This window comes from Phacochoerus africanus, chromosome 1 (genome assembly GCF_016906955.1).
Source record: "Phacochoerus africanus isolate WHEZ1 chromosome 1, ROS_Pafr_v1, whole genome shotgun sequence".
Classification (NCBI taxonomy): domain Eukaryota; kingdom Metazoa; phylum Chordata; class Mammalia; order Artiodactyla; family Suidae; genus Phacochoerus; species Phacochoerus africanus.
Genome location: NC_062544.1, coordinates 8,776,474 through 8,802,438, shown reverse-complemented (window position 1 = coordinate 8,802,438; position 25,965 = coordinate 8,776,474). Strand labels below are relative to the sequence as shown.

The 25,965-nt window shown below is 42.7% G+C and overlaps 1 protein-coding gene across 2 annotated transcripts in view; it reads left to right on the top strand.

Annotated features, from left to right (window-relative positions):
- Positions 1–3,196: 3,196 nt before the first annotated feature.
- Positions 3,197–25,965, top strand: part of GLRA1 (glycine receptor alpha 1) — an 89,215-nt gene continuing 66,446 nt past the window's right edge. For both annotated transcript variants that reach the window (XM_047772122.1, XM_047772038.1), the window contains exon 1: positions 3,197–3,549. In XM_047772122.1, the coding sequence (XP_047628078.1) occupies positions 3,494–3,549 (56 nt within the window). In that variant the 5' untranslated portion in view covers positions 3,197–3,493. The remainder of the gene's footprint in view (positions 3,550–25,965) is intronic.

Sequence of the window (25,965 nt, the reverse complement as noted above, 5' to 3'; positions counted from 1 at the left end):
GCCTAGAGTACTACCTGGCACATAGTAAATGCTCAATAAATGTTTATTGAGTTAATGAAAGAATAAACCTCCTCTAGTAATGAAACAAGTCTCAGTGTATGTTATAATTTAGTCATACTTAGGAGGATCAAATCTGGCTACTGGGATCTATAATGGACCAATCAAGTACTGGCAGGCTAAAAAGAATGCTTATGAATAGAAATGGGCCATCAGCTGGAGTGAATCCATTCCATCCCATTTAGAGTTTTGTCTCATAGCATGGTAGTCACACTCAAGTCAGACCTGAATGCTGTTGCTTCTATCCAGCTTCCTGTGGTGAGAAGAGTGGGTATGTCTATCCCATTTGACTTCAGCCAAAGAAGTTTGGTCATTTATCCAATGTCAACCAGGCTTTTGGAAGCAGAGAGAAAATAAGAACATAAATCTCTGACCTCCAAGCCTATGGTTGTTTATTTTCAAAAGTGAAGATGAGACAGGAAGATCTGGATATACCACTTATAGGCATAAGAAATATGTGTGTGTGAGTTAAAAAGTAAAGATTCACAACCATGAGGAACCTTTCTCACTGGACCTCCAAAGTGACTGCATGTTCCAGAGTTCAAAGTACTGTTTATGTATTGTCCTGTCCCCAGTGCTTGGCACATGCTCTGTTCATGCCTGCCGATTAAAAATAGCAGCCTTACATTAAACAGAAACCTACTCAAAAACAGGTAATAATTAATCTTACCTCCTGCACAGGCCACAGCCTTAGAGCCATTCATACCCACAAACAGCAACACCACACGCACACACACATGCACAGCATCTCTTGAAGGAAAAGAAAAATCAACCCTACACACTGCATCCTCACCTGCTTACACAGATGCTTCCTAGGCAGGTAAGGAGCAAAAACAAAGTTTCCAGCTCACACTTTGTTTCAGTACCTCCAGGGGCAAAACAATGACACATGCAGATGCATAGATATATGCCTATGTGGACAGAGACCCAATTACAAATACAAATATATATAGGCACTTCACATTCACTTCAGAATTAGACAGGATATAAGTCTCAAGCCAATTTATATACATAGAAATATGCATGCTTGTCTTTACCAAGCAAATTCATATATGTGCACATACACAAGAACATAAACACACTCACAAAGATAATATTTACTTTAGGTTATGACTGTGAGAAGTAAATGAGATTATGTGAAGTACACAATAGTTCCTGGTACATAAAAGGAATGCTAATAAATATTAGTGATAGATGATAGATAGATGGATGATAGATGGATAGATAGAGAGATAGATATTGACAGTGCAAATTTGTTTCAGTTTCATATAAATACCCACCTTCAAAAGCAATATTTCCTTTTCAGTCACAACTCAGAATCTCATGGAAATTCTAAGCAACACATCACTGTTCTCATGTGTGGAATCCAATGAAAGTAATGCAGGGTTTGCTGTGGGGCATAGTGGACAGAATCCTTGCTGATAGGAGGCTCGTGAACAAAGCTTTCCAGACTTCTTTGTTGGAGAGAAGGCCTGGGCTTGAAGAGAACGGAGTTGTTAAAAACTATTCTAGGGAGAACCAGCGTCCAAGAACTCAAAATAAGGAGTTCCTAAAGCCACGGGATGGGGGAGGAGGTCTCCTTTCAGGAGGCTGGGAGAGAGGAGATCCCAGAGTCCCAGCCAGTTCAAATCAGCCAGAAAATCCTGCAGAGGCTATTAATCCACTAAAGTCTGGTGGCTTGGAGAAAATCTGATTAACTCCACCTCCCCAGCTGGGCTCTAGAATGAAATGTATAGCTGCTTTCTGAGATTCAAATAAGCTGGAAAAACAGAGAAGCTGGAGGAAGGGAAAACAGAGAGTGGAATGGTAAGTACTGCATACCTGTGTACAGCTTGGCACTACCATTATTTTGCAACAAGACACAGCTCTCTGAGGCTCTATTTGCCTAGCTTGTGAATGTAAATAAAACTGTCTCCTGTCCAGTGGGAAGAGGGCATATCTTCCTTATCTTCCCAAAGGGGTGCCAGCAGTGAGGCCAGGACTGTTCCCTCTTGACCCTGGGAACTGCTCAATGAATTTTTCTGGTATTTTCCTGATGCAGTGGCCCTGGGAGGGAGAGGAGGAGATCTTCCTTTATTGACCCGACTTCTTTTTGAAACCTGTCCTTTTTTTTTTTTTTTTTTTCTTTCCAGAGCCAAAAATTACCAACTTCAGAGCTCTAAAGAAACTCAGGGATCTTTTAAAATTATAAACTGAGCCCAGAAGCATGTCGGAACTGAGACCCAAGGTGTTTGTTTTACTCACATACAACTGCATTCTTTAAAAATCAAGGCAATATTTTGAGAGACCTCAAGAGATTTAACTCCCTAACCTCCCCCCACTGCACCTCCTGCCCGCAGTGGAGAGGGGAGACACGGATCTCATCCAGCAACCTAAGCGTTAAACTCAATCCAGAGCCTAACATGCGATTGGCCAAACACCGGGAAAAGATCTGGTTTTCGCAGCCGCGGGCCAATGGGTACCTCGAGTGGGAGGGTTTGAAGATACTAAGGAGTTTTTCCCCCCTTTTTTTCTCTCTACCCCCTCCCATCGGCCATCTCCCGCCCCCACTACCCCAATCCCTTAGGCCGCCAGTTTGTTAAATTAATGCAGTAAGAAAGTCTGAAGATCTGAAGGAGTCGTAGCCAAAGGAAGATGGGCGAGCTCAGAAAACCGAAATGCATCTGAAGCCTTGGGCTCCTAAGCTCCGCGGGGTCGCCATGGACCCGGGCAGCCTGTGAAACTTGCCCTGAGCTCTCTCACGCCTGCAGCCCCGAGCAATGGGACGCCTTTCCTGCAGCGATCATAACTTATTCGGCGGGGACCAGAGAACAGGGATCGCAAGGCGACAGCAGACGGGTACGCAGGCAGGGGAACGAGATTCCCGGGACTCGGTCGCGATGCGCCAGCCTGGCATATTCTCCGGGATTTAACTGAAGGCAACACCGTCAACCGCTTGCCCTCTCCCCTTAACCCCTCAGGCCAGCCCAGGGGCATAAAACCCTGCTCTCTCTACCCAAGATGCTCACCCAATGTAACGATCCGAGGCCAGCGTTCTGATCGCCACAGAAGATTTTTTTTTTCTTTCACGGAGCTGTCCGTTTAAACAGAAAAACAGAGATAAAAAAGAAAATATACCCACCCTCAAACGTGCCTCCCCAGCGCCGCAGGGAGCCAACAGACAAGCTTGAGTTTAACAAACAGCAATACTCTTCGCGCTCCTGAAAAGCAGGATTGGACGCTCTCCGTGGTGCTGAAACAGCGGCTTCCTCTGTCCGTAATACCTACAGCCCCCTTGCTCCGATTTCCCCTGGGGCTCTCCCTCTGCGCCCCTGTTCCCCACTTCCCCTTAGCATCTGGATTATTTTTTCAACAGCCCTCGCTGATCTTGTAAGTGCCAATTTGAAATATTTTTGCCCCCATAACTCGTGGACTACAAAGCACAAGGACCTGAAAAATGTACCGCTTCAATACTCTTCGACTCTACCTTTGGGAGACCATTGTATTCTTCAGGTATGCAATTTTCTACTGACCACATCGGTCTCATGGAAATGGGGAAAATGAGCACGGAGGCTGACTCTGTCCGTGATCCCCTCATTTAGGGGGAGGAGGGTGTTGTGTACCGCTGCAGTCGGGTCCTTCCATCCCCCGCTCCTTCTATCACTGCCCACCCCCCCCACCCCCCCGCCCGCAGGGTGTCTGGCTTGTGCGTGGAGATCTGAGACAGTCACTGCCCTGGCAGCTTTTTGCCAGTTTCTTGTGGTTTGTTTGTCCTTCTGTCTGCTACACCCCTGCCCCATCACTGACCCCAACCTCTCTGCAGATAGGCTCTCACTCGGCTGAGGACTTTACGGGGAAGCTTTAGGAGTTACTCAGTTTAATTAGGACTGCATTCTCTCTAACCGCAGTGCCGAAAACCTCAGCTCTCCCGTCTGGGAGCCAAGTGACAACTAGCGGTGAAGGGGAAGGTTGCATTCAAACTCACTGGACACAGAATATTTCATTTTCTACCCTTTTTTGTTATTGTTTTCTTTTTCTGCGAGGTGGGGGTGGGGGCGTTGCTGAGGCTTAGTGCTTGGAAACAACAGTGTTACGACTTCAGGTTGTAAAGCTCCGTACTTGGGTGCAGCGCGGATCTATTTAGGAGCCGATTCCGGGAAACGTTTCTCTTTTGAAACTTTGATTCCTTCCTTTCCCCCATTCACCCTTCCAAACTCTACCTGTTAGCTGGCAGATCCCGAACTGATAGAAAAATCTTGTTTGCTTTGTTTCTTAATATATGTCTATCCCCAACTCCCCAGCTGAGTTCTCCCACCCATTGTCTCCCAGGTTAAATTTTTCTGGCTATAGGCTTAGCGTTCTTACATTGGCACATGTGAAAAGTTAAAAATCACCTCCTTAGGAAGCATTGAAATATACAGTCCTTTTGTAAGTGGGTGAATTATAACATCTTCAGAGATAGTTATGATAAATTCCATGTATATGAATTGATAAAAAATTAGTCTTCCTCCATGACCTGCAAGGATCATTAATCTTCTTCACTTTTAGATGTCTGACTCTCATGTTTTCATCATGGCACTAGATTAACAGTCATTTGAAAAACCCACTCTAGGTTGTTTTTAAAAATAAGTTACCACAGATATTAAACTCTCCCTTCACAAACCAGCAAATATTTTTTTTCTTTTTTATATTATAGAGAACTCTGCATATGAATTTTTGGTTTAACTAATCCAGTGGATGGTTTATTAAATGAAAGACACCTCTCCCCAGATTGTAAGAGTCTATGTGTGAGTCTGTTTTCATATCTTTCTCTTGAGATGAAGACTTCTCTCCTTCTCTGAGATACCAACACTAAAGCTTCTAATCTCCATTTCAAATAATTCTTTGATAGGCCATAGTTCTGCCCATAGCTCAGAATACAAACAGTCAGGGAGGTATATAGAATGAGAAAAGTGCAACAATCCAGGGCCCTGTGAAATATAGCTACCTTGTGTGAGAAAGGGCACAAAGTATTCTCGTAACAATATCAAATCCTTTCTCTTCTACATAGGAGTAGAACTGTAAAATGCTATGGAGGTAGGACACTGGGTAACATATGCATGCAAATTGATTCTCTGTTTGGCTTTCTGAGATAGAACTGAACCAGAGAGATTAAAGAGTAAATTAATAGGACCAAGCACATACTCCCCCCCTCAACTCATTTTTTCTTGATGAACAATATGTAATGCTTAATTTTCTTCTCCCAAACAATGCCTTTCAGAAAAGGGAGATGGTCTAAAAGGCTTGCATTGTAATCAGTTTGATAAGATTATGAATCTGCTATGTTAATTCTTTAAGTTACTGGTGGCAGCCTATCAGAAAGCATCACTCTACATCATCTTCCCCTACATGTGTCAAGGCAGACATGAACTACAATGGATATGGGCTATAACGCCATATGTTTATAAGGAAAGAAAAGTCATGGCTATGGAGAGCCGGAAAGGGATGGGTGCTGCTGCACTTTCAAAATGTAGAAATGGCTACGTCATTTGGGGAATAAATGTTGTTAGGACATGACATAAAATAATAAAAATAAGAATTGCACCAGGGAACTATCCTCAGCAATTTTTCAGAGAGATGAGGGGGGAAAGGTCGCAAGGGGAGAAAGTATTGTCTTTGTCTAGTTGGCATTTTCATTTCTAACTCTCACTTTAAGTTTAGGTGAAAATACATAAATATTAAAATCTGGGGGCTCAATAGAATGTATGTGGGGGTAAATGGAGACTGACTCCTTAGCAGGTTCCATGTGAATAACGCCTTCTCCCCCAAGAGACAGGCACCATGTTGGAATGAGCCAATCCAATCATCTCAGGCACCCATATACTCCTTAGATTCAATGATGCCAGCTGCTCACCTTGTTGGGGAAATCTGAAGGGTAGAAAAAGAAAGGCTCTTGATAAGAGAAGTGCCGCTGCATCAGCATATAACTAGCAAAATGGCAATAATGACAGCAAAACAAACAGAACAACAATCTCATATGGTGCCAATGCAGAGAATGAATCTAGGTCTTAAAAAGAGCTGAGGGGAAGAAAGAGAGGGACTGGGGGACAAACAGCATTGCAGTGCTCAGCAACTATGTCCCCATAAGTAAATAAGGTGATTCTGCTGAAGTCTTATGCTGATATTTTAAAAGCCTATGATTCTAAAATTCTGTGAGTGATAGTCTAGTATTCAATAAGCTAATTTTTTTCTCTTTGTTTTCAGTTGGGAATGGGGCTTTATATCCATACTGGTCAAAAATAATAGGCAAAGATATGTTTTTTATGGTAGAAGCACATTCCTTTCAAATCCCCTTTCAAGCCGAAGGGAACTCGATTCAATTCTTAGAGTCCTTACAGAAGTTCATGCCTAGGAAGGCGCCAGGATGACCCCCAAATTTTTTTACCTTCTGAGTAACTCAAATAGGCCTATGGTATAAAACCATGTCTCTCAATCTTGGCACTACTGACATCTTGAACCTTTTAGACAATTCTCTGTTATGAGGGTTGAACCACGCATTGTAAGATGTCTATCAGTATTCTTAACACCAATAACATCTCCTCCCCCAGTCATGACAATCAAAAATGTCTCTGGACACTGCCAGAAATTCTGGAAGTTGGACGGGCAAGCACACAATTACCTGCAGATGAGAACCACTGGTATAGAATAGCCAAATATTTAATCTGGGGCTGTGATGAACCAGCAGTAATGAGAAATCACTCCTGATGTAACACACAAGGCAACCTAGAGAAGCAAAAAGGAGCCTAGCTTGTGCTCCAGAATGGAATAAAGGCAGAGGAAATAAACTAAGTCTAACCCATGCGTGGTTTTTCCCAAAGATGATCAGCCCTTCTTTACGTGCCACTTCCATCTGCCATCCCAGTAGATGCTGCTTTGACAGGGTTTTGTACTGAATATGGTGTGCACTTGCTAAGAAAGGTCACCAGAACCTTGAAGGAAGATGTCTTATATCCACACTAGGATCAAAAGGGGATGGCAAATAGATTGCTTCACGTTTCAGCCCTGAAAAACCACCCAGTTGAAAGGTAAACGAGCTTTCCGCAGAGATGGCCCTTCTGACTTCCCATTCTCCAAGCTTGGCAAGAGGGACAGATGGCCACCTGGATCTTTCTCTCTTGGCAGCAGAGCTGCATTCTTCCTCAAATATTACCCACTGCATTTGGGGCTCTGGGGCACTGCGGAGAGTGTCCGGAAGCTTCCAAAGTGGGACAAGGACTTTTTCCTAAAATGGCCCTTGGGCCAGTTTGCATTAGGGTTGATCAAAACATCAGTCTACCCTCTTTGAGGGTCTTAGGAAGCTTGAGAAAAAGTAAACATCATATTTTCCGTTCCCAAGGGACATTTTGGACAAGGACCGCAGGCTGGTAAATAGAATTATGAATCAGCACCTAATTTTCACATATTTACAACACTCGTAATGACCTATCAGGGGAAATGTAGGCAACTTATTTTTGAGATCACCTTATGAAAGAATGTGCTACCATGTGTTGCAGTGGAAAGAGCAGTTAGGCTATGATCTAAGAGCCTTCCTTGTAAAGTCAGTTCTGCTCTCATCCTGCAGAATGGCTTTGACAAATCTCTTTCCTTCATGGGGACTCAGTTTTGCTACAATCCACTCAAATACTTGGCTCCAACACCTCTATGTGCCCTCCAACCTCAGATAAGGTCTTTATGAAAGACAGAGGCCCATACCCACAAAGGCTCAGGCTGAATTAACTTCAGTGCTGACACTGCCTTCATTTATTCACCAGGCATTTACTTACTGTTTGTTTATGTGTCCAGTCCAAAACTAGGCACTTTGCAGGGGAGACAGAGGTAACAGATGCCACAGTCCCTGTCCTTGCAGAAAGGGGAGACACGGATCCCTTTAAAGCTACATTAAAACCCTTTTTCCTTCTTCAGAGGGCCCGCAGAGCTCCCTTCCAGACAGTCTGTGTGTGCAGCCTGCGACAGAATCACATTTATGTGGGCGTCATTAACTTTATTTTGTTCATCAGCTGGCAGAAGCCAGAATGATTTTTAAGATGGATGGCACTGTCTCCTGCCTGGCCATCTTGATGCTATTCTGCAGGTTTTCTGCTGCTTTAGGCAAAGTGGCCTTGGCCCCAAGGGCAGAAGACCTGGGATCCAGAATTCAGCAAGTGGAATGTTCTTGAGAAGGTTTCATGATCTTGCTGGCCTCAGTTCCCCCCAGTCATAAAAGGGAGAGAATCCACAAATAAGTGTCTCTAAAAGAATTTTTACCTACACCAGTCAAGGAATATCCCAATCTTCTCCATGATAGAACAATTTTGGTTACAACTACTGCTGTGTATTTCAATTGTTACAAGAATTATACTCAGGCTCAAAGACCTAAAAGAATTAAAATAACTTCACTCCCTGGAGAGTTATCCCAATCTGGACACCATTATTGACAGGTTCCATAAATATGTCTTCCCCAGGAAATGTTTCATAGGACGAGAGAATATGATGTTAGATCACTAGCCTCATAGCTCTGAAGAGCAGCCTGGGAAAGCAAACTAAAGTTTTTATACTTTTATCAGTGATTCTGGTTTTTTTTTCCCCCACTATAGGACTATGTTTTTTTTTTTAATTTTTTTACCAAACCCCATTCATCACTAACTTATTTTCACCACCTTTATTAAAAGGCATACATAACTGCCAGAATTACTGGGGTAAGCAGTAACATCATGGGATAAGCAATATTGCCACACGGAGTTGACCTAAGAAAAAACAAACGTAAAGATGTGATGCTTTTTAGTTAGTCCATAGAGCCTTATCAGAAGTAAATAGGCAATGTGTCAGTCTTTGAAATGCTTAAAATGGATTCTAAGTCCTCGTTACTATTTCATGAATCCCCTAGTTACCCAGGGTCCCCACTTGAGAATCATGAGATTTATTCTATATGGCTCCAAGTGAAGAAGTGGAGCAAATTGATAAATATATTTTTAATGTACACACACAAATTCTGGGGAACCACCTGGCAGACCTGTCAAATGGTGCAATGGCACCTCAATAGCAGTGAGGGTCCCTGACTAGAAACCCACTTTCCAGAAGGCACTCAAGAAGGAATTCAGGCTGCTTTTGTGGATTGAGGTTTGCACTTTGCTGCAGAAACATACATGAAATGCAGGTCAGAGACAAATCTTCACAACACTTCTGTTCCCCCTTTCCTGATTCCCAAATTACCATATGATCTTCATAAGCTCTCTGAGTCAAGCCATAAACACTAACTCATGTGTACCTTTTCCTTCTTTAAAATGGATTGGATAATAAATAAAGTGGGGAATGAGCACACACACACAAACTCATGATGCGACAAAGGATTGTTCAAGGAAATCACCTTGGTTATGTAAGAGCCTGGTTTTAAGAAATAGGAAGGACCTCAGAATAAGCGAAGGTCAGAGCCGGAAAGGCCACCAGAAAATGCAATGGACCACGGACAAGTCCTAAGGCACAGATGGTGTTCGCAGGACTGATGGCCAAAGGCCTCTCAGTCCTGAACTCCAGCTGTCTTTCCTGAACCAACTCCTTGTTAAGCCTAACGCACAACTGAAAACACCATCAGGACCAGGCAGGAAATTCATTCAGAAAGCACATTAGAAGGGAACAAAGCCCTGAAAGGCTGGGGAGAGGGGCTTCTGTGCAAAGTGCCTGTGCTTTGTAATGCAAGCCCTTATGAGGGGCGCTGAGGCCCCAACGCTTTTGAAAGCCCTTATAAAGGATCCCTTTGTGGTTTTCTGAGGTTGATATTTTGAGTCTCCTGAGGCTAATTCCGTGCAATTAGATTACCACTCTCTGCCTTTGAATTCAGCTGTTTTTCAGTATCCATCGCTAAATGAGTTTACCATCTTAACGGGGGAGCTGCCAATGGTTAATCCCAGCTGTAAAATGGGCAGCGTTCTCTCTTGCCTCATGTACTGGGCAACCCCAGGCACCTGGAGAACAAGCCGCTGCTCCTTTGCTCTCGAGGGTCATCCTCCATCACCAGCCATTCACCCAGAGAGAACTGCACTTTTCTTCTGGGTATTTTAGGTACCAACAGAATGACGGAGACTTAGGGCAGTCCTAAAATTCAACAGCCCTCAAATCTAGCTGTGAGGGGCTTTTCAAACGTATAGCTTCCCACCATCATACTAGACTTCTAAAGCCAACTCTCTCAAAATGGGGACCCAGGAAACTGTAAAGGTAACGAGCATCTTTAAGTCAGTGCTTTTCAGACTTCGGTGTGTGTGTGAATTACCTGCGTATCTCATTAAGCTGCTGATTCTGACTCAGGCGGTCTGGGCTGGGGCCCGTGAGAGCCTGCCTTTCCAACAGCCCCCAGGTGGACCAAAGATATGCATAGCAAGGCTCTAAATCATTCTGATTAGGAACCCCGGACATAGATCAACCCTTTTATTTTGCAAATCAGGGGAAGATAAATGACTTCCTCAAAGTTGTAGGGTGAATGCTAGCCTTCCCTTCCCAAAGTCATATACAATTGTGCTTGTATCCCAAACTTCTTCTCCCGCATGTTATCGCCATAGCCCATGTGCCCTGGACTCTGCCACTAGGCTTTCCTTCCTTCAACACTTTCAAGGCTGCCCCACCCTCGTAAACATAAACATGCAGCTCAAGAAGGGTTCCTCAGGAAGTCCTCCCCAGCCCAGAATGGTGGCCTGGTCCAAAAGTGCGAGTGTGCCAGAAGTTCTCTTGCACACAGCTGGAAGCCATAGCCGTGTGACATCTGGATAAAGAGGAGGGATACCTGGGGATCTGGCTTTGAATTCTAGCACCAAGGGTTGGGACACAGCAGTCAGAGCCCCCAGGGATTGATGGAAGCGCAGAGGTTATCGGAAGGAGGGAGTCTGTGGTTTCTTCTCCAAGGAGGAGCTCACTGACCAGGCTCGCTTCGGACTCCAGATGTTCAGAGACTGCTGTCCCATTCTGCCATCTGTCTGGCCTCAGAGCCACGTCCTTCCTTCCTCTCGTCCCCTGTGACCTGCTATTCTCTCCAAAAAGCACATTAGTATTTTATACATCAAATAGAGTGGCAGTCATGGTCTTCGGCCTTCGCAAGCTGCGTGTTTACTGCTGTGCGCTCAGTTCTGCAACACCCCCTGGCTCCAGAGGAATGCGGCAAGGCTGCTGCAACCCCGGCTGCCAGGGTTTCTCTCACAAGAACACTTCATGGTTTATGGAGTGTTCCACATCCGTGATCCCACATGAACTTCCCAATCACCTTAAAAAATGGATAAAAGATGTGGTTACTATCCCCACTTTGGAGTTGAGAAAAACAAGGCTTGGAAGAAAAGTGACTTGCCCAAGACCAGCTGTTAATCTCAGGATTCAAACACAAATCTCCTTCCTCCAAACTCACCCCATCTACCTCTTTTCTCTTAAATCTGGAATATGTGTATATCATTAGCCTACAGCTGGAATATATACACCCCTAATAGTATATATGTGTGTGTGTCTATATATGTAGACACACACAGAGACAGGCATATATATATATATATACACATGTATATATATATATACATATATATGTGCTACCCTTCTTAGATATTCCTCTTTACGTATACATCTCAAAGCTGCAGCCCTTGGAAGCTGATGCAGATGTCAGGCTGAGAGCCCTCACCCTCTATCAGTGGGCTGCAGCAGTGGAAAGAAACCTGTAAGCTGGGAATTTCCTATCAGAGCTTTGGTTTGACAGTCACAGTCTTCCCATTCTTAGCCAGATAGGTATTTCTTTCTCTGTCCTTGATTATTTTTAATTGTACAATATATGCATTCATTCCCTTTTTTAAAAACCCTAACACTAGACTTAAACCTAAAATCCCCTTTGAAAATGATCTCCAGGTCGCTCCTAGCTTTTATTGCTTTAAGGGGTATCCTACTATATCATTTTTATTTATACCTATGTATAAATAAAAAGGATATGAAATTATAGTATATATACTTCAACAGTTATACACACATATGATGAAATATATTGAACTATATATACTATGTATCGAAATATATATACTATCATATATACTACCATTTCACAGAATCAAATCACCCATATGATTCTGCAATTTATTTTGTTCATGTATCAACATGTCTTGGAAAGCTCTATCTGTTGAGCTATATAGCTCCACCTCATTCTCGTAACTACTATGGAACATTTTATTTTATGGATATTCCACAGTTTTCCAGTCATTCCTGTGTTGATGGGTGTTTCTACTTGTTACTGATTTTTTTCACTGAAATCAGTGCTTCAATAATCACAGTGTAATCTTTGTGCATGAGCATGTGATATCTCTCCAGGCAGATAACAAGAATAGAGCTGGAATTGCTGGGGCACAAAGCATGCTCATCTTTTATGTTAACAGATACTGCAGGAAGACATATCTTTCTTCCTCCCCTCATGACACTCCATCTCCGCCTTGACTGCAACAACTCAATAATAATAGTGGTTGCTATTTATTGAGTGTTTATTGAATGCTAGGTATGGTGCTAACATCACATGCTTTGTCTCATAAATCCTTCAACATAAGTACTACTATATTCCCATTTTATAGGTGACAAAACTGAGGCATAAATAGGTTATGTAGTTTGCCCAAGATAAGACAACTCCTTAAGAGGCTAAGCTAGGATTCAAAAATAAGTCTGATGGCAGAAAACATTCTTTGAACCATTGTGCTGCCCTTATTACTCCAGGAATGAACCCAGAAGGAGACTGAACTGAATGAGAAACATGAAGGCAAAAAAAAAAAAAAAGAGTTTGGCTCTTCAAATAATCAAGGGCTCATCTCCTGTAGGTGATAGTAGGTAACAGTCAAGTCAATATGCACCTGTAAATAGATGTGAGCTTTCGATATCCATCCATCTCATGGGAGGAAAACTGCACTACCTTCCATTTCAGCAGAGTAAGTGGTTAGGGTCTGTCTCAAGGCAGAGACGGGTTACGGCAGCACATGCGTCCTTCTTCCTCCCCAAATCACTCCGCTGCAAGAACTATCGGGGCTTATGGGAGAGAATATCGGAGTGGGAAGGTCAGGAAGAAGGGTGGCATAATGTCTGACCCATTTTTTGTTTGTTTTTGGTTTTTGGTTTGGTTTTGGGGGGGGTGTTTCTTGTTGTTGTTGTTTTGGTTGGTTGTTTTTTGTCTTTTTAGGGCTACACCCACTGCATATGGAGGTTCCCAGGCTAGGTGTCGAATTCAAGCTAGAGCCGCTGGCCTATGCCATAGCCACAGCAATGCCATATCCAAGGCGCAACTGCAATCTACACCACAGCTCCCAGCAATGCTGGATCCTTAACCCATTGATCGAGGCCAGGGACTGAACTTATGTCCTCATGGATACTAGTCAGACTCATTTCCACTGAATCTGGCCCGTTTAAAAAAAAAAAAAAAAAATTTTAATTGCCAGTCCCTGGGACTCAGACCAAAGACCTTGTTAAGCCTCATGTTCTAACCCTCAAACACAGGGCTGAGTGTTCCCAGTTTCCCTTCACCCTCTGTATGGGGGGGGATGGAGAGGTGGCCCAACCACCTGCATTGAGATCTCAACAAAGCTCCAGATTTGCCGCTCCCAAAGCAGACCCAAAGGGCTTCTCAGAACATCTCTAGACCAGTAAACATGCCCAGTCCAGATGAGGCGGGGAGCAGAAAGGAGAGAGACAGAGAGAGAGAGCAAGGACTGGGCTAGCTCTTCTTTACAACCACAAGCATCCCTCCAGACAAGGCCTGTGGGAAGCCCAAACAATGCTGTCTCAGACACCGGTTTCCAAGAGCTATCCAAGTGACCCCAGAGACATTTCTGATTGTGTCACTAGCAGGCCTGTTGCTAGGAGAAGAAAAAAATACAGTGGAAATAAAATCTCCTAATATTAACTTTTGAAGTAAACTTGTTGGTTTGTTTGTTTACAGTATAAACACTATACATGTTTGCCATAAAATATTTAAACTACATAAGGAGATAGGTTTAAAGCTAAAATGCACAGAAATCCTAGTCCCCAGGGTAAATCACTTAACAATATAGTATTCACCCTTTCAAATAATTTTAATAATATAATGATAGCAGAAACACAAACTCTTCCTATATGCCTGACACCTTTATGAAAGTTGACTACATATTAACCCGTGTAATTAAGGAAAATCCTATAAAGCATATACTACTATTCATCCCATTGTATAGATGAGGCTACAGATGAGGAAACAGAGATGTTAAATAATTTTCTAGGGGTTTCCCAGCTTGGAAATGGCAGTGCCCGATTGAAATCCAAGCAGTCTGGCTTCGTGGAGCCTTGAACTCCTTAGCTATAACAGTAAGCTGTTTCTGTTTTACAAAAATGGGATTATACTAAACACCATGTTCTACAACTTCCCTTTATCACTCAGCAACACCTGGTCAGTGCACATACAGATCGATCTCATTCATTCATGCATTTGTGCTGCCCTTCACAAGAATGCCAGGGTTAAAGTAAAACACCACTCTCGGCTTGCCACAGCAGAGCCTTCATTTCCAGCTCCTTCGCTTCACACAAACCACATTCCAACCCACAGTGAATTTCTCATTGGTCTCTGTTACATGCCTACTAATCTCATCTCTGTACTTTTCCCACACTGCTCCCTAACCCTCAGTAAATGTAGAAAATCCCCTCCCCTCATTCCTCCCCTGAATGGCACACCTACCACCTCTGGATTCAAGCTCATTTGATTTTGAATCTTGCCTCTGTCACTTCCTTGCTGAATTATCTTGGCAGCTCACTCAACCTTTCTGAGCCTCACGTTCCTCATCTAAAAAAACAGAATAACAACTTTACCAATAGATAAATGCAGTCCCCTCTCAAGCACTTTTACTGAGCAGAGCATAGACCCTAATGAAGGGTAATTTTCTCTCCTCTTCTCTAAGATCCTACCCTTGCTTCAAGAGCTACCTCTAGCAACACTTCCTCCATGAAGAAACCCCTGGACTGCCACCATCCCTGCCTCCAACTAGGCGCAGACTCTCCTTCCTAAATCCCCTTGAGAATACAAGTATTACCCTTGGCTTTCAGTGTGCTCAGTGTGGCCTTACACACATTTGGGCGCCCTTCTAACTTTCCTGCTAGATTGTAGGCCCTTCAAAGGCTAGGAACTTACTGGCTATCTTGGTTTATGAGAAAGGCCAACAAGAAGACAATAGAGGCGTTCCTGTTGTGGCGCAGCAGAAACAAATCTGATTAGGAACACCATAACATTGCGGGTTCAATCCCTGGCCTTGTTCAGTGGGTTAAAGATCTGGTGTTGCCGTGAGCTGTGGTGTAGTTCGCAGACAAGGCTCGGATCTGGCATTGCTGTGGCTGTGGCATAGGCCGGTGGATATAGCTCCAATTAGACCCCTAGCCTGGGAACTTCCATATGCCGTGGGTGTGCCTCTTAAAAGACAAAAAGACAAAAAAAAAAAAAGACAAGAGACATATCCCTGATATCCCTGGTCCTCCCCAGATTTTTCAACTTGCCCCACTTCCCCCAGTAGATATTATCACCCCAGGGATCCATGTATATTAGACCTTCAGTGCTTGTTGAATTGTTTTGTCCCCATATGCCTGCACCCATCCTTCTCTTGCTAGCTCTGCAAAAGCCCAAGACCAGAAGGCTTCTGACCAGCCAACCCAAAGAACTGCTATGTCTCAACATATCCCATTTTGCCCCAAGAAATGAGTCACAGTGAGAGTAAGCTAGACATGCAGCTCAGCTCTGCCTCAGGAGCTGTTGTGGTGAGTCGTTCAGCCTCATCCTTAATGCCTGGCCGGGCATGTCCAAACTCAGGGACATCCAAGCCATCACAGATAAGGCTGCTTCCCAAGATGACCCACATCTGCAGAAAGACCCCTTCCATCGAGCAAGGCAAATTTTCTAACATGGTGTTTTGTTTTTTTGTTAATATTACTCGATGAATGTATTACGTTTATAGTTGTACAATGATCGTCACAACCCGATTTTATAGCATTTCCATCCCACACCCCCAGCGCATCCCCCACCCCCAAACTGTTTCCTTTGGAAACCATAGTTTTTCAAACTCTGTGAGTCAGTATCTGTTCTGCAAAGAAGTTCATTGTGTCCTTTTTTCAGATTCCACATCTCAGTGATACCATTCAAAGTTGGTGTCTCATTGTCTGACTGACTTCACTCAGCATGATAATTTCTAGGTCCATCCATGTTGCTAAAAATGCCAGTATTTCTTTCCTTTTAATGGCTGAGTCATATTCCATTGTGTATATGTACCACATCTTCTTGATCCACTCCTCTGTCAATGGACATTGAGGTTGTTTCCATGTCTTGGCTATTATAAATAGTGCTGCAATGAACATTGGAGTACATGCGTCTTTCCAGTCATAGTTTTCTCTGGATAGATGCCCAGGAGTGGGATTGCTGGGTCAAATGGTAATTCTATGTTTAGTTTTCTGAGGAATTGCTACACTGTTTTCCACAGTGGTTGCACCAATTTACAATCCCACCAACAGTGTACTAGGGTTCCTTTTTCTCCACACCCTCTCCAGCACTTATTGTTTGTAGACTTTTGGATGAAGGCCATTCTGGCTGGTGTAAGATGGTACCTCATAGTGGTTTTGATTTGCCTTTCTCTAATGATCAGTGATGTTGAACATCTTTTCATGTGTTTTTTGGCCAGCTGTATGTCTTATTTGGAGAATTGTCTGTTTAGATCTGCCCATTTTTTGATGGGGTTGTTTGTTTTTGTTTGTTTGTTTGTTTGTTTGTTTTTTGGTATTGAGCTGTAGGAGGTGTTTATAAATTTTGGAGATTAATCCCTTGTCAGTCAATTCATTTGCAAAGATTTTCTCCCGTTCTGTGGGTTGTCTTTTCATTTTGTTTAGGGTTTCCTTTGCTGTGCAAAAACTTTTAAGTTTAATTAATCCCATTTGTTTATTTTTGTTTTTACTGTCATTACTCTAAGAAGTGGTTCTGAGAAGATATTGCTGTCATTTATGTCAGAGAGTGTTTGGCCTATGTTTTCCTCTAAGAGTTTTATAGTATCTGGTCTTATATCTAGGTCTTTAATCCATTTGGGGTTTATTTTTGTGTATGGTATTAGGGAGTGTTCTAATTTCATTCTTTTACATGTGTGTCCAGTTTTTGCAGCACCACTTACTGAAGGGGCTGTCTTTTCTCCATTGTATGTTCTTGCCTCCTTTTTCATAGATTAGTTGACTGTAGCTGCATGCATGGGTTTAATTCTGGGCTTTCTATCCTGTTCCACTGATCTACAGTTCTGTCTTTGTGCCAGTATATACAGTTTTGATGACTGTTGCTTTGTAGTAAAGTCTGAAGCCAGGGAACTTGATTCCTCCAGCTCCATTTTTCTTTTTCAGGATGTCTTTGGCTATTCTGGGTCTTTTGCGCTTCCAAACAAATTTTAAAATATTTTGTTCGAGTTCTGTGAAAAATGTCTCTAATATGGTTTTTAATTGTGCACAAAGCATAGATGTCATTGGAGATAGTTTTCTTGATGTGACTCAAAACCTCTAGTAGAAAAGACAAATTCTTCATAGGAACCAAGGAAAGACTGCATCATGCCCAGAGAAAAGGGGCTTGGAGAAATTCATTGAAAAATGCCTTGAAATAGGAAAAGCTATACTTCCAACAAAGAGGGTGACAAGGTTCAGCAAAAGATTCAATCCCCATGCTACCTCAGAATTTGACAGTTTAGAGATTAGAGCAAGATCTTTCTCCCCCTGCAAGCTCGGCTCTTTGTGACTGAGTATCAGGTTTTCCATCCCTCAAATAAGATTGATCTTGGTAAAGACCATAGGTCTTTCCAGCTGTCCCTTCACAATTCTCAAGTTAAGTTGATTCATAGAAGACCCAGTGGTTAAAAAACATAGCTTGGGAATCAGTCAAATACGTTCTGGAATATTGGTTATACCACTTGCTATGGTAAACCATTCCATTCCTTGGAGTAAGATTGTTTTTAAGATGCATAAACCTCAATTTTCCTCATCTGTAAGATGGCAATGATAACTATTCCCCCTGACAAATCACCCTAAGGATTTTATGGGAGAAGGCATGTAGAGTGTCACCACTACATACGGCACATAGCAATTGTGCTAACCAAGAAAACCATTATGTCATTTTAAAAAGGATAAGCATTGTGGGAACATAAAGAAAGTCTAACTCTGTCTGGAGGTGGGGAGATGGTCCAAAAATGAAGACAATATTAATAGGAGTCAGGACACTTAATCTGGGCCATAAAGAATGACTAATTCACCAGGTGGCAAAGAGTGCCAAGAGAGGACGATGCGGGCAGAGGCAGAGGGCTTACAGAAAAGGCAAGCTGGCTGATGTACAGCTCAAGGGCCCTGGATGGGCCAGCTGCCTGCCATTACCCAGCCTCAGCCCAGGCCTACTCTGCCCTGTTCCTTCCCATTGGGCCTTTTATCAACTGGAAGCCTGGCTAAGAGTGGATAATTCATTCAGTATCCAAAAAAATATTTGTTGAATTCCTACAACAAGCCAGAAATCACTCTACATTCTAGGGACAGATAGAGTGATGAGAACAACAGATGTGGGCCTTGCTCTCACAGGAGTTACATTCCAGAGATGTGTACAAATAAAGAAACACCTTGGGAAACTATAGAATTTCAGGCCATGGTCAGTGCTCTAACCTCAGGCAAACGGGAGGATGAGACAGAGGGGGGGTCATTGGAGTCCATCACAGGGGCCCACACTTTCTTTTTTTTTTTTTTGCCTTTTTTTTTAATGGAGGTTCCCAGGCTAGGGGTCTAATTGGAGCTGCAGCTGCCAACTACGCCACAGCCACTGCAATGCGGGATCCAAGGCGCATCTGTGATCTATGCCACAGCTCACGGCAGTGCCGGATCCTTAATCCACTGAGCGATGCAAGGGATCGAACCCACAACCTCATGGTTCCTAGTCAGATTTGTTAACCACTGAACCATAAGGGGAACTCCTGGGGGCCTATACTTTCACACACGCCCCTTCTCTCCCATAAAGCCTCCAACATAGGGAGGTGGGCAGGTGGGACCGAACAGTTCCCTTTCACTGGTGAGGAAACTGAAATCCTGAGAGTGATTCATCCAAAGTCTTACAGCCAATTAGTGCCAAGGGCAGATGACCTCATTCCATGCAGAAAAGTTTGACTTTTATAACCAGGACAAAAGATCAAATAGGCGGAAAAAAAGGAAGTAGCAAAACAGTATGTATAGTAGACTCCCATTTTTCTAATGTTTCATTGTTCTCATATAGGGAAAAAACGTCTAGAGAAATGGACCCAAAACTGTTTATAGTTGTTATTATTTCTTGAGAATGAGACTGTGGGGGACTTTCATTTCCTACATTAAATATTTTGGTAATGCTTGGATTTTTACAACAATATATATTTTTACAACAATATATAGTAATTCTATATATTGTAATTCAATATATAGTAATTCTATATATTGTAATTCAATATATAGTAATTCAATATATAGTAATTTTTACAACAATATATAGTAATTCTGGAAGCTGGAAAGTAGAGTATTTTTTTTTAAGAGGCTATCAGAAAGCTTGGGCACAAAAATCAAACTCAGAGTTCACCTTAAGAAGAGACAACCTGTACCAGGAATCAGAAAAGACATTTGGAGAGATCTGAACCAGCTCCCAGTTGACTGGTTTCCTCCAGGTAAAAACAAGCCTGCAGGCTGAGACTGTTTGGTGTTTTTGGAGGAATTTTATGAGCAAATGGAAGTTTCCTTTTCCCACTAAAGTCATTGTGCTGGAAGCAAAATGTCACTGGAAAATGGAAGGCCAGAGTGTAAATTATAGACTTGGGTTTTTACAACAAATGATGGATGGAATATATTTTCCAGGATGACTGGAGCCCTACCCTATTCTGTACATAATTTCATAAAATCCTCCTGATCATTAGAAAAAAAGTTAGCGAAGGAAATAATTATCTCAGCCAATCCCTTCAATTCCCAGGGAGGAACTGAGACCAAAGGGAAGCGTCAACCACAAATTAATGCCCAGCCCAGACAAGGACTGAGGACTGTACATCTCTTGTTTCCCCAACAATCTCCCCTGAAACCTAATGATCACTCCACAAATAGTATGCAACATACATCTCAGCGCTACAGGATAATTTCATTTTACCTATCATGAACTTTATTTTACTAGGTACTAGAATTTACCAACTTCATCATAATACTGAGAGTTTATTTTAAGGTGAAAATATCAAAGTAAAAGTAAATTAAATAACGTTTATGAATTGGGCAAAACTCATCATATGATCCGCGAGCAATTTGGGTTTGGAGACTATTGGACTAGGATCTTTTATCTTGGACATTGCCATTGTTTTAAATGGAAAATACCAGCAGGAACTGAGAAAGTCTTTGCTGCCAGTTCTGAACAAGGCCTAACTTGACCTTTTAGTCCCAAACAGCTTCTCAGGGTGAATCACAGACATAGGCTACTATTTCCAAGAATACAAATACTTGGGGAAAAGGTGGCATATCTAGTAAAAAGTAGGCACATTCAACAGGAAGAGCATAGCAGGACCAAGTCACCAAAAAGTGCCTATTTAAGCTACATTCAGTTTTTCATTTCCTTCTTCCATGGGAATGGCATCTGTGACTTTCAACACTTTGCCCTCAAGACAGGAATTCCTCTAAATAATAATAGTTATAATGAATAAGATTATAGATAGCATATATTTAGAACTAACTATACAAAGTTTTTGAACTTCTCTAAAAACTCCATATGTATTCACTAATTAAGCTTTATAGCAACCCTATGAAGTGGGTCCTATTATCACACCCATTTTGTGGGTGAGGAAGCTGAGGCAGGGGTCTTCCCAGTCTGGGATGCCCGCAGGCCACCCTACAAGCTCAGAGATGTGATGGGTCAGCGTGGAGGGAGTCACGTCCCTGAGGATGAAAACTGACAGGCTCTCTCCAAATCACAGCCTTCCCCAGGGAGGAAGGGAGGTGAAAAGAACTTGGCAACACACTTCCGCTTAATTCTTCTACCCAAGATCCTGATTTCCTTTCCGTTTATCACCACAGGATTTACGAAGAGACAAAAGGAAAGAAGAAATAGTACTGGGCAAAAAATTAAAAAGGGGAAGAAGGGGAGAGAAAGGGAGACAAGCAGAATAATAAAGAGGAAAGAGCACTCAACTCAGGTCTACTCTGGGTTTGGCCAAGAATTCACTGTGGGCATCCCTTTCTCGCCCTAGACCACAGTGTTCTCATCTGTAAAATGGATGAGTGGACTGTACTAGATAACTTTTTAGATCTCTCTTAGCTCCATTAGTTGAGGATTCAGAAATAAAGGGAAAGAAAGATGGTAGAGGACCAGAAGGGGAGACAAATGTTGGTGGGAATACCAAGAGGAGGAGGAAACGAGAAGAGGAGGGAAGGCATTTTCCAAAGGAGTTGGAATCTACTTAATTTGGTGAAAGAGAAGGAAGAACTTTCACATCAAGAATTGAGTGATAGACTGGGAGCTTGGGGCTGATGCAGACTGTTGCCTTTGGGATGGGTTAGCAATGGGACCCTACTATATAGCACTGGGAACTCAAGTCACTTATGATGGAACATGCAATGTGAGAAAAAGGAATGTATACATGTATATGTAACTGCGTCACCATGCTGTACAGTAGGAAAAAATAATAATAATAAATGGTTAAAAAAAAAGAATTACAACAGTAAAAGCTTTATTCTCAGGCAACCACCTCTATGTCTCCCACCAGTGAGCGCCATGGCTGATGACGGTGGGGGCTGTGGCTGATGATGGTGAGGGGTGTGGCTGACGCAGGTGGGGGTCATGGCTGATGCTGGTGGGGGTCATGGCTGATGTTGGGAGAAATTTCTGGTATTAATGGGGGGCAGGGTTGCTGTTAGTGGGGGGGATGGCTGATGTTGGTGGGGGGATGGCTGATGTTGGGGGGGGATGGCTGATGTTGGTGGGGGGGATGGCTGATGGTGGGGGGATGGCTGATGTTGGGGGGATGGCTGATGTTGGTGGGGGGGATGGCTGATGTTGGTGGGGGGATGGCTGATGTTGGTGGGGGGATGGCTGATGTTGGGGGGATGGTTGATGGTGGGGGGATGGCTGATGTTGGTGGGGGGATGGCTGATGTTGGTGGGGGGGATGGCTGATATCTGAAGAATAGGGGCCTGAAGGAGGAAGGATGTTGCCTTGTTCTCTCTAAAGAGGAGGACTGCTCCTTCTCTGGGTCTGACAATAGGAAACAATGATTAGCATATTCCCAGGTTCTGGGAGATGTCCCAGAGAAATGACTAGAAAATACACCCAGGGGGCTACAACTGCAACACTACCACACTGTGCCTGTGAGGATGCAATCCTGAAAACCACTAAACAGAGAAAATCCCGGACCAGAAAGAGATATTCCAAGGTCATTTTTTTCCAACTTCCTGCCTCTGACCATCCCTCCCCTAAATGCCCTGTGCCAATAACATAGCACAGAATGACACTCGGTCCTGTTCTCCGACTTTTTTCATGGTGGTCTGAGTCATCCTGGGCACCGAGGCCCTTGAACACAGAGAGTACTTCCAACTGGCTGAATATCCCTTTAATCCACAGGGCACATGCTAGTCACACAGTGGATTCTTCAAACCCATCTGATAGTTGATCAATAGGGTAAAATGATTAGACTCTCTCCCTCTCTCTCAATAATATCTATTCTGTTGCTTAACATTTCAGTCTAAGCATCCTTTCTTTTGGTTACTCCACCATCCCTGTTCCAAAGTTCAACCTGTCATTTGCATGAGGGGACAGAACTTGGCAGATACGTGACTCTGCAGAAGTGAGGTAGAGTAAGTACCCACTCTGCAGGTAATATCTCCAAACCTGGAACCGACCCCAAGGAAGAAGTGAATATATAGGGTCACTAGATGAATGAGAGGCACGGGTGCAAATAAATTTTTAAAACCATAGATAATTATTCACTTAACATATGATGAGCAACTTGTGTATACCAGGTTCTTGGCTGAGCAATTTACCTGAATTTTTTACTCTTCCAACAAACCTAAAATTAGAATTAGGTATTCCTAGTTTACAGATGAAGAAACTGAGGCACAGAGAGGTTAAGCAACGTTCAAGGTCATACAAGTAAGTAGCAAATTTATGATTCTCACCCACTCCTCCACGAGTTGACCTAACAGTGTGCTACGAAGCATTCAGCCTCTATGTGAACATTTCCGGAGACCAGAAACTCACCACCTTCCTAGGCAGACCCTTCCATTTCTAGGCAGCTCTAGTGGTCAGAGTATTCTTTCCTCACACGTATCAGGCAGCTGCCTCCCTCTTTAAAATCCCACATACCTTCCCCGATCACTTGGAACAAGTCAGTGGCCTACAGAAGGTACTTAGTCTGCAGGACAGAAAGATCTGGTTCTATTCCTACCATACCACAGATGAGCCATGTAACTTTCAACCAAGTCACTTCTGCCTTCTGTGCCTTGGTTGCTTCATCTGGATGACAGGACCCCAAATATGTACCTCGTATAGTGCTTTGGAGAAAAAGAAATAAATAATATTTGCAAATGGCTTCGTCCAGTACCTGGCAAATAATAAATACACAATAATATTATTTTATTAACTGAGTCCCTCTTCCCCATGACAGCCCTACAGAGATTTGTGAAAAATGATCTAAGTTTTCTCTGAGCCAAACACCCACAGAGTCTTTAATTATTCCTTATAGGTCAATTTCAAGTTTGTTTACCAGCCCAGTTGTTCCTTTCTGGACCTGCTCCAACCTGTTAATGTCCCTCTTAAGATGCAGGATCTTTGATGGAAAATAATATATTAGCCAAGATTTGAAGTACAGCCCACATTCAGTGTTTCCTGCCATATATGCCTCTTTTAATATTTAGGTTTTTCTGAGGTTCTTCAGAATAATCAGGTGTAACTAGACTGGCATAAAATTTTAGTGATGAATATTTGAACTTTACAGACAGAAATTTTACATTTTATTTTTATAAAAAATAATGACTGACATACTAATGCCTTCTGTCTAGCACAGCATCAACACTTGATTCTCTCCTTTAACTCCAACAATACTAGGAGCACCATTATTATTCTTATTTTACTGGTAAAAAAATTTTAAATCATATTTTAAGAGGTTAAGAAACTTGCCCAAGATCACACAGCTATTCAGCTGAATTAGATTTGCCTACCTCCCAGTTTCAAGCATTTATGGGATACTTACTATTCATAAATGCTTTCAGGCATAAAAGGGGAATACAACACAGGCAAAAGACATAGGGCAATTTACCAGAAAATGAAGTGTACTGTACCACACGACCCTGGCCTTCCAAACTACCCTTTCACAAAGATCTCGCCTTCTCCCCTCTAGCACATTCTAATGCCTACGGCTTCTTGGGCAATATGAGTTAAAAGAGAAAAAGGGAAAAAAAATAGTCACTTCACTTCTTCAGCTTTCACTTACTCGCCATTGCCTTCAGCCCTTACCCCTAGCAAACTGTGCCTTATGAAGAATTTACTTTCTTTTTCTTTTTTCTTTTTTTTTTCTTTTTTTTTTATTGTTGGTTAGTTTATGGGAGTTCCCAGGCTATGGGTCGAATTAGAGCTTGTAGCTGCCAGCCTACAACACAGCCACAGCAACACCAGATCCAGGCCTCATCTGCAGCCTACCCCACAGCTCAAGGCAACGCCAGATCCTTAACCCACTGAGCGAGGCCAGGGATCAAACCCACATCCTCACAGATACTAGTCGGGTTCTTACCACTGAGCCACGACAAGAACTCCCAAGAATTTATTTTCAACGAGGACCCAAGCTGCTGATTCTAGGGTGAGAAGGGATACTGGCAGAGGCTTTCTTTCTACCTTAGAAATATTCATACCCTTTGACTCAATAATTTTGCTTCTAGGGCATGGACAGAGGGTTGTAACCAAGGGGGCTTTACACAGCAAAAATTATAACAGCTAATGGACTTCATGTCGTGGCTCAGTGGAAACGAATCTGACAGGTATCCATAAGGACACAAGTTTGATCCCTGGCCTCACTCAGTGGGTTAAGGATCCGGTGTTGCCGTGAGCTGTGGTGTAGGTCAAAGATGTGGCTTAGATCTGGCATTGCTGTGGCTGTGGCATAGGCCAGGGTCTAAAACTCCAATTCGACCCCTAGGCTGGGAACCTCCACGTGTGGCAGGTGTGGCCCCCAAAAGACAAAAAATACATATATAATAGCTAAAAATTGGAAATAACATAAATATCTATCAATAGCTAAATGAATGCTAATACAGCCACACACTGGCGTATGCAGTCATTTAAAACTGGGTCTCTAAAGGTTTAACAACAAGAGAAAATAAAATTTTCATCTAGACTCTTCAGTAAAAAAAAAAAAAAAAAAAAGCAGGAAACAAAACTGATTATAAAGTAAAAAAAAACCCTAGAGGAAATTTACTAATTTGGTAACAGTAGGTATCCAGATAACGGGATTTCCAGGTGGGTTTTTTTTTTTTTTTTTCCTTCAAACCTCATTGTATTGTTCCAATGTGCACTCATTGCTTTAATCATCAAAGGAAAACATAATTTTTGTAAAGGATTGAGAGAATCTGGTCTGAGGGCTGCCAGCCAGCTTGTGAAGAATAGTTTTTTCCACTGGACAGTTTCCATCTGTGCAGCAGCAATTACTACTCCGTTACCATCAGATCATCTTAATCCTATTGATTGAAAGGCCAAAGTAATTCTATTAATTTACTACTTAAGAAATAAATTACTAAGAACACAGCAGAAGAATTACCAGAGTGCTGTGGTACTCCTCTAGGTGTGAATGTGGGTCGTCCTTGCAGACTCAAGCATAAAACACAAAGAAGCCTCTAGAAGTTTATATATTCATTCCCTATCGTACAAGCAATAAA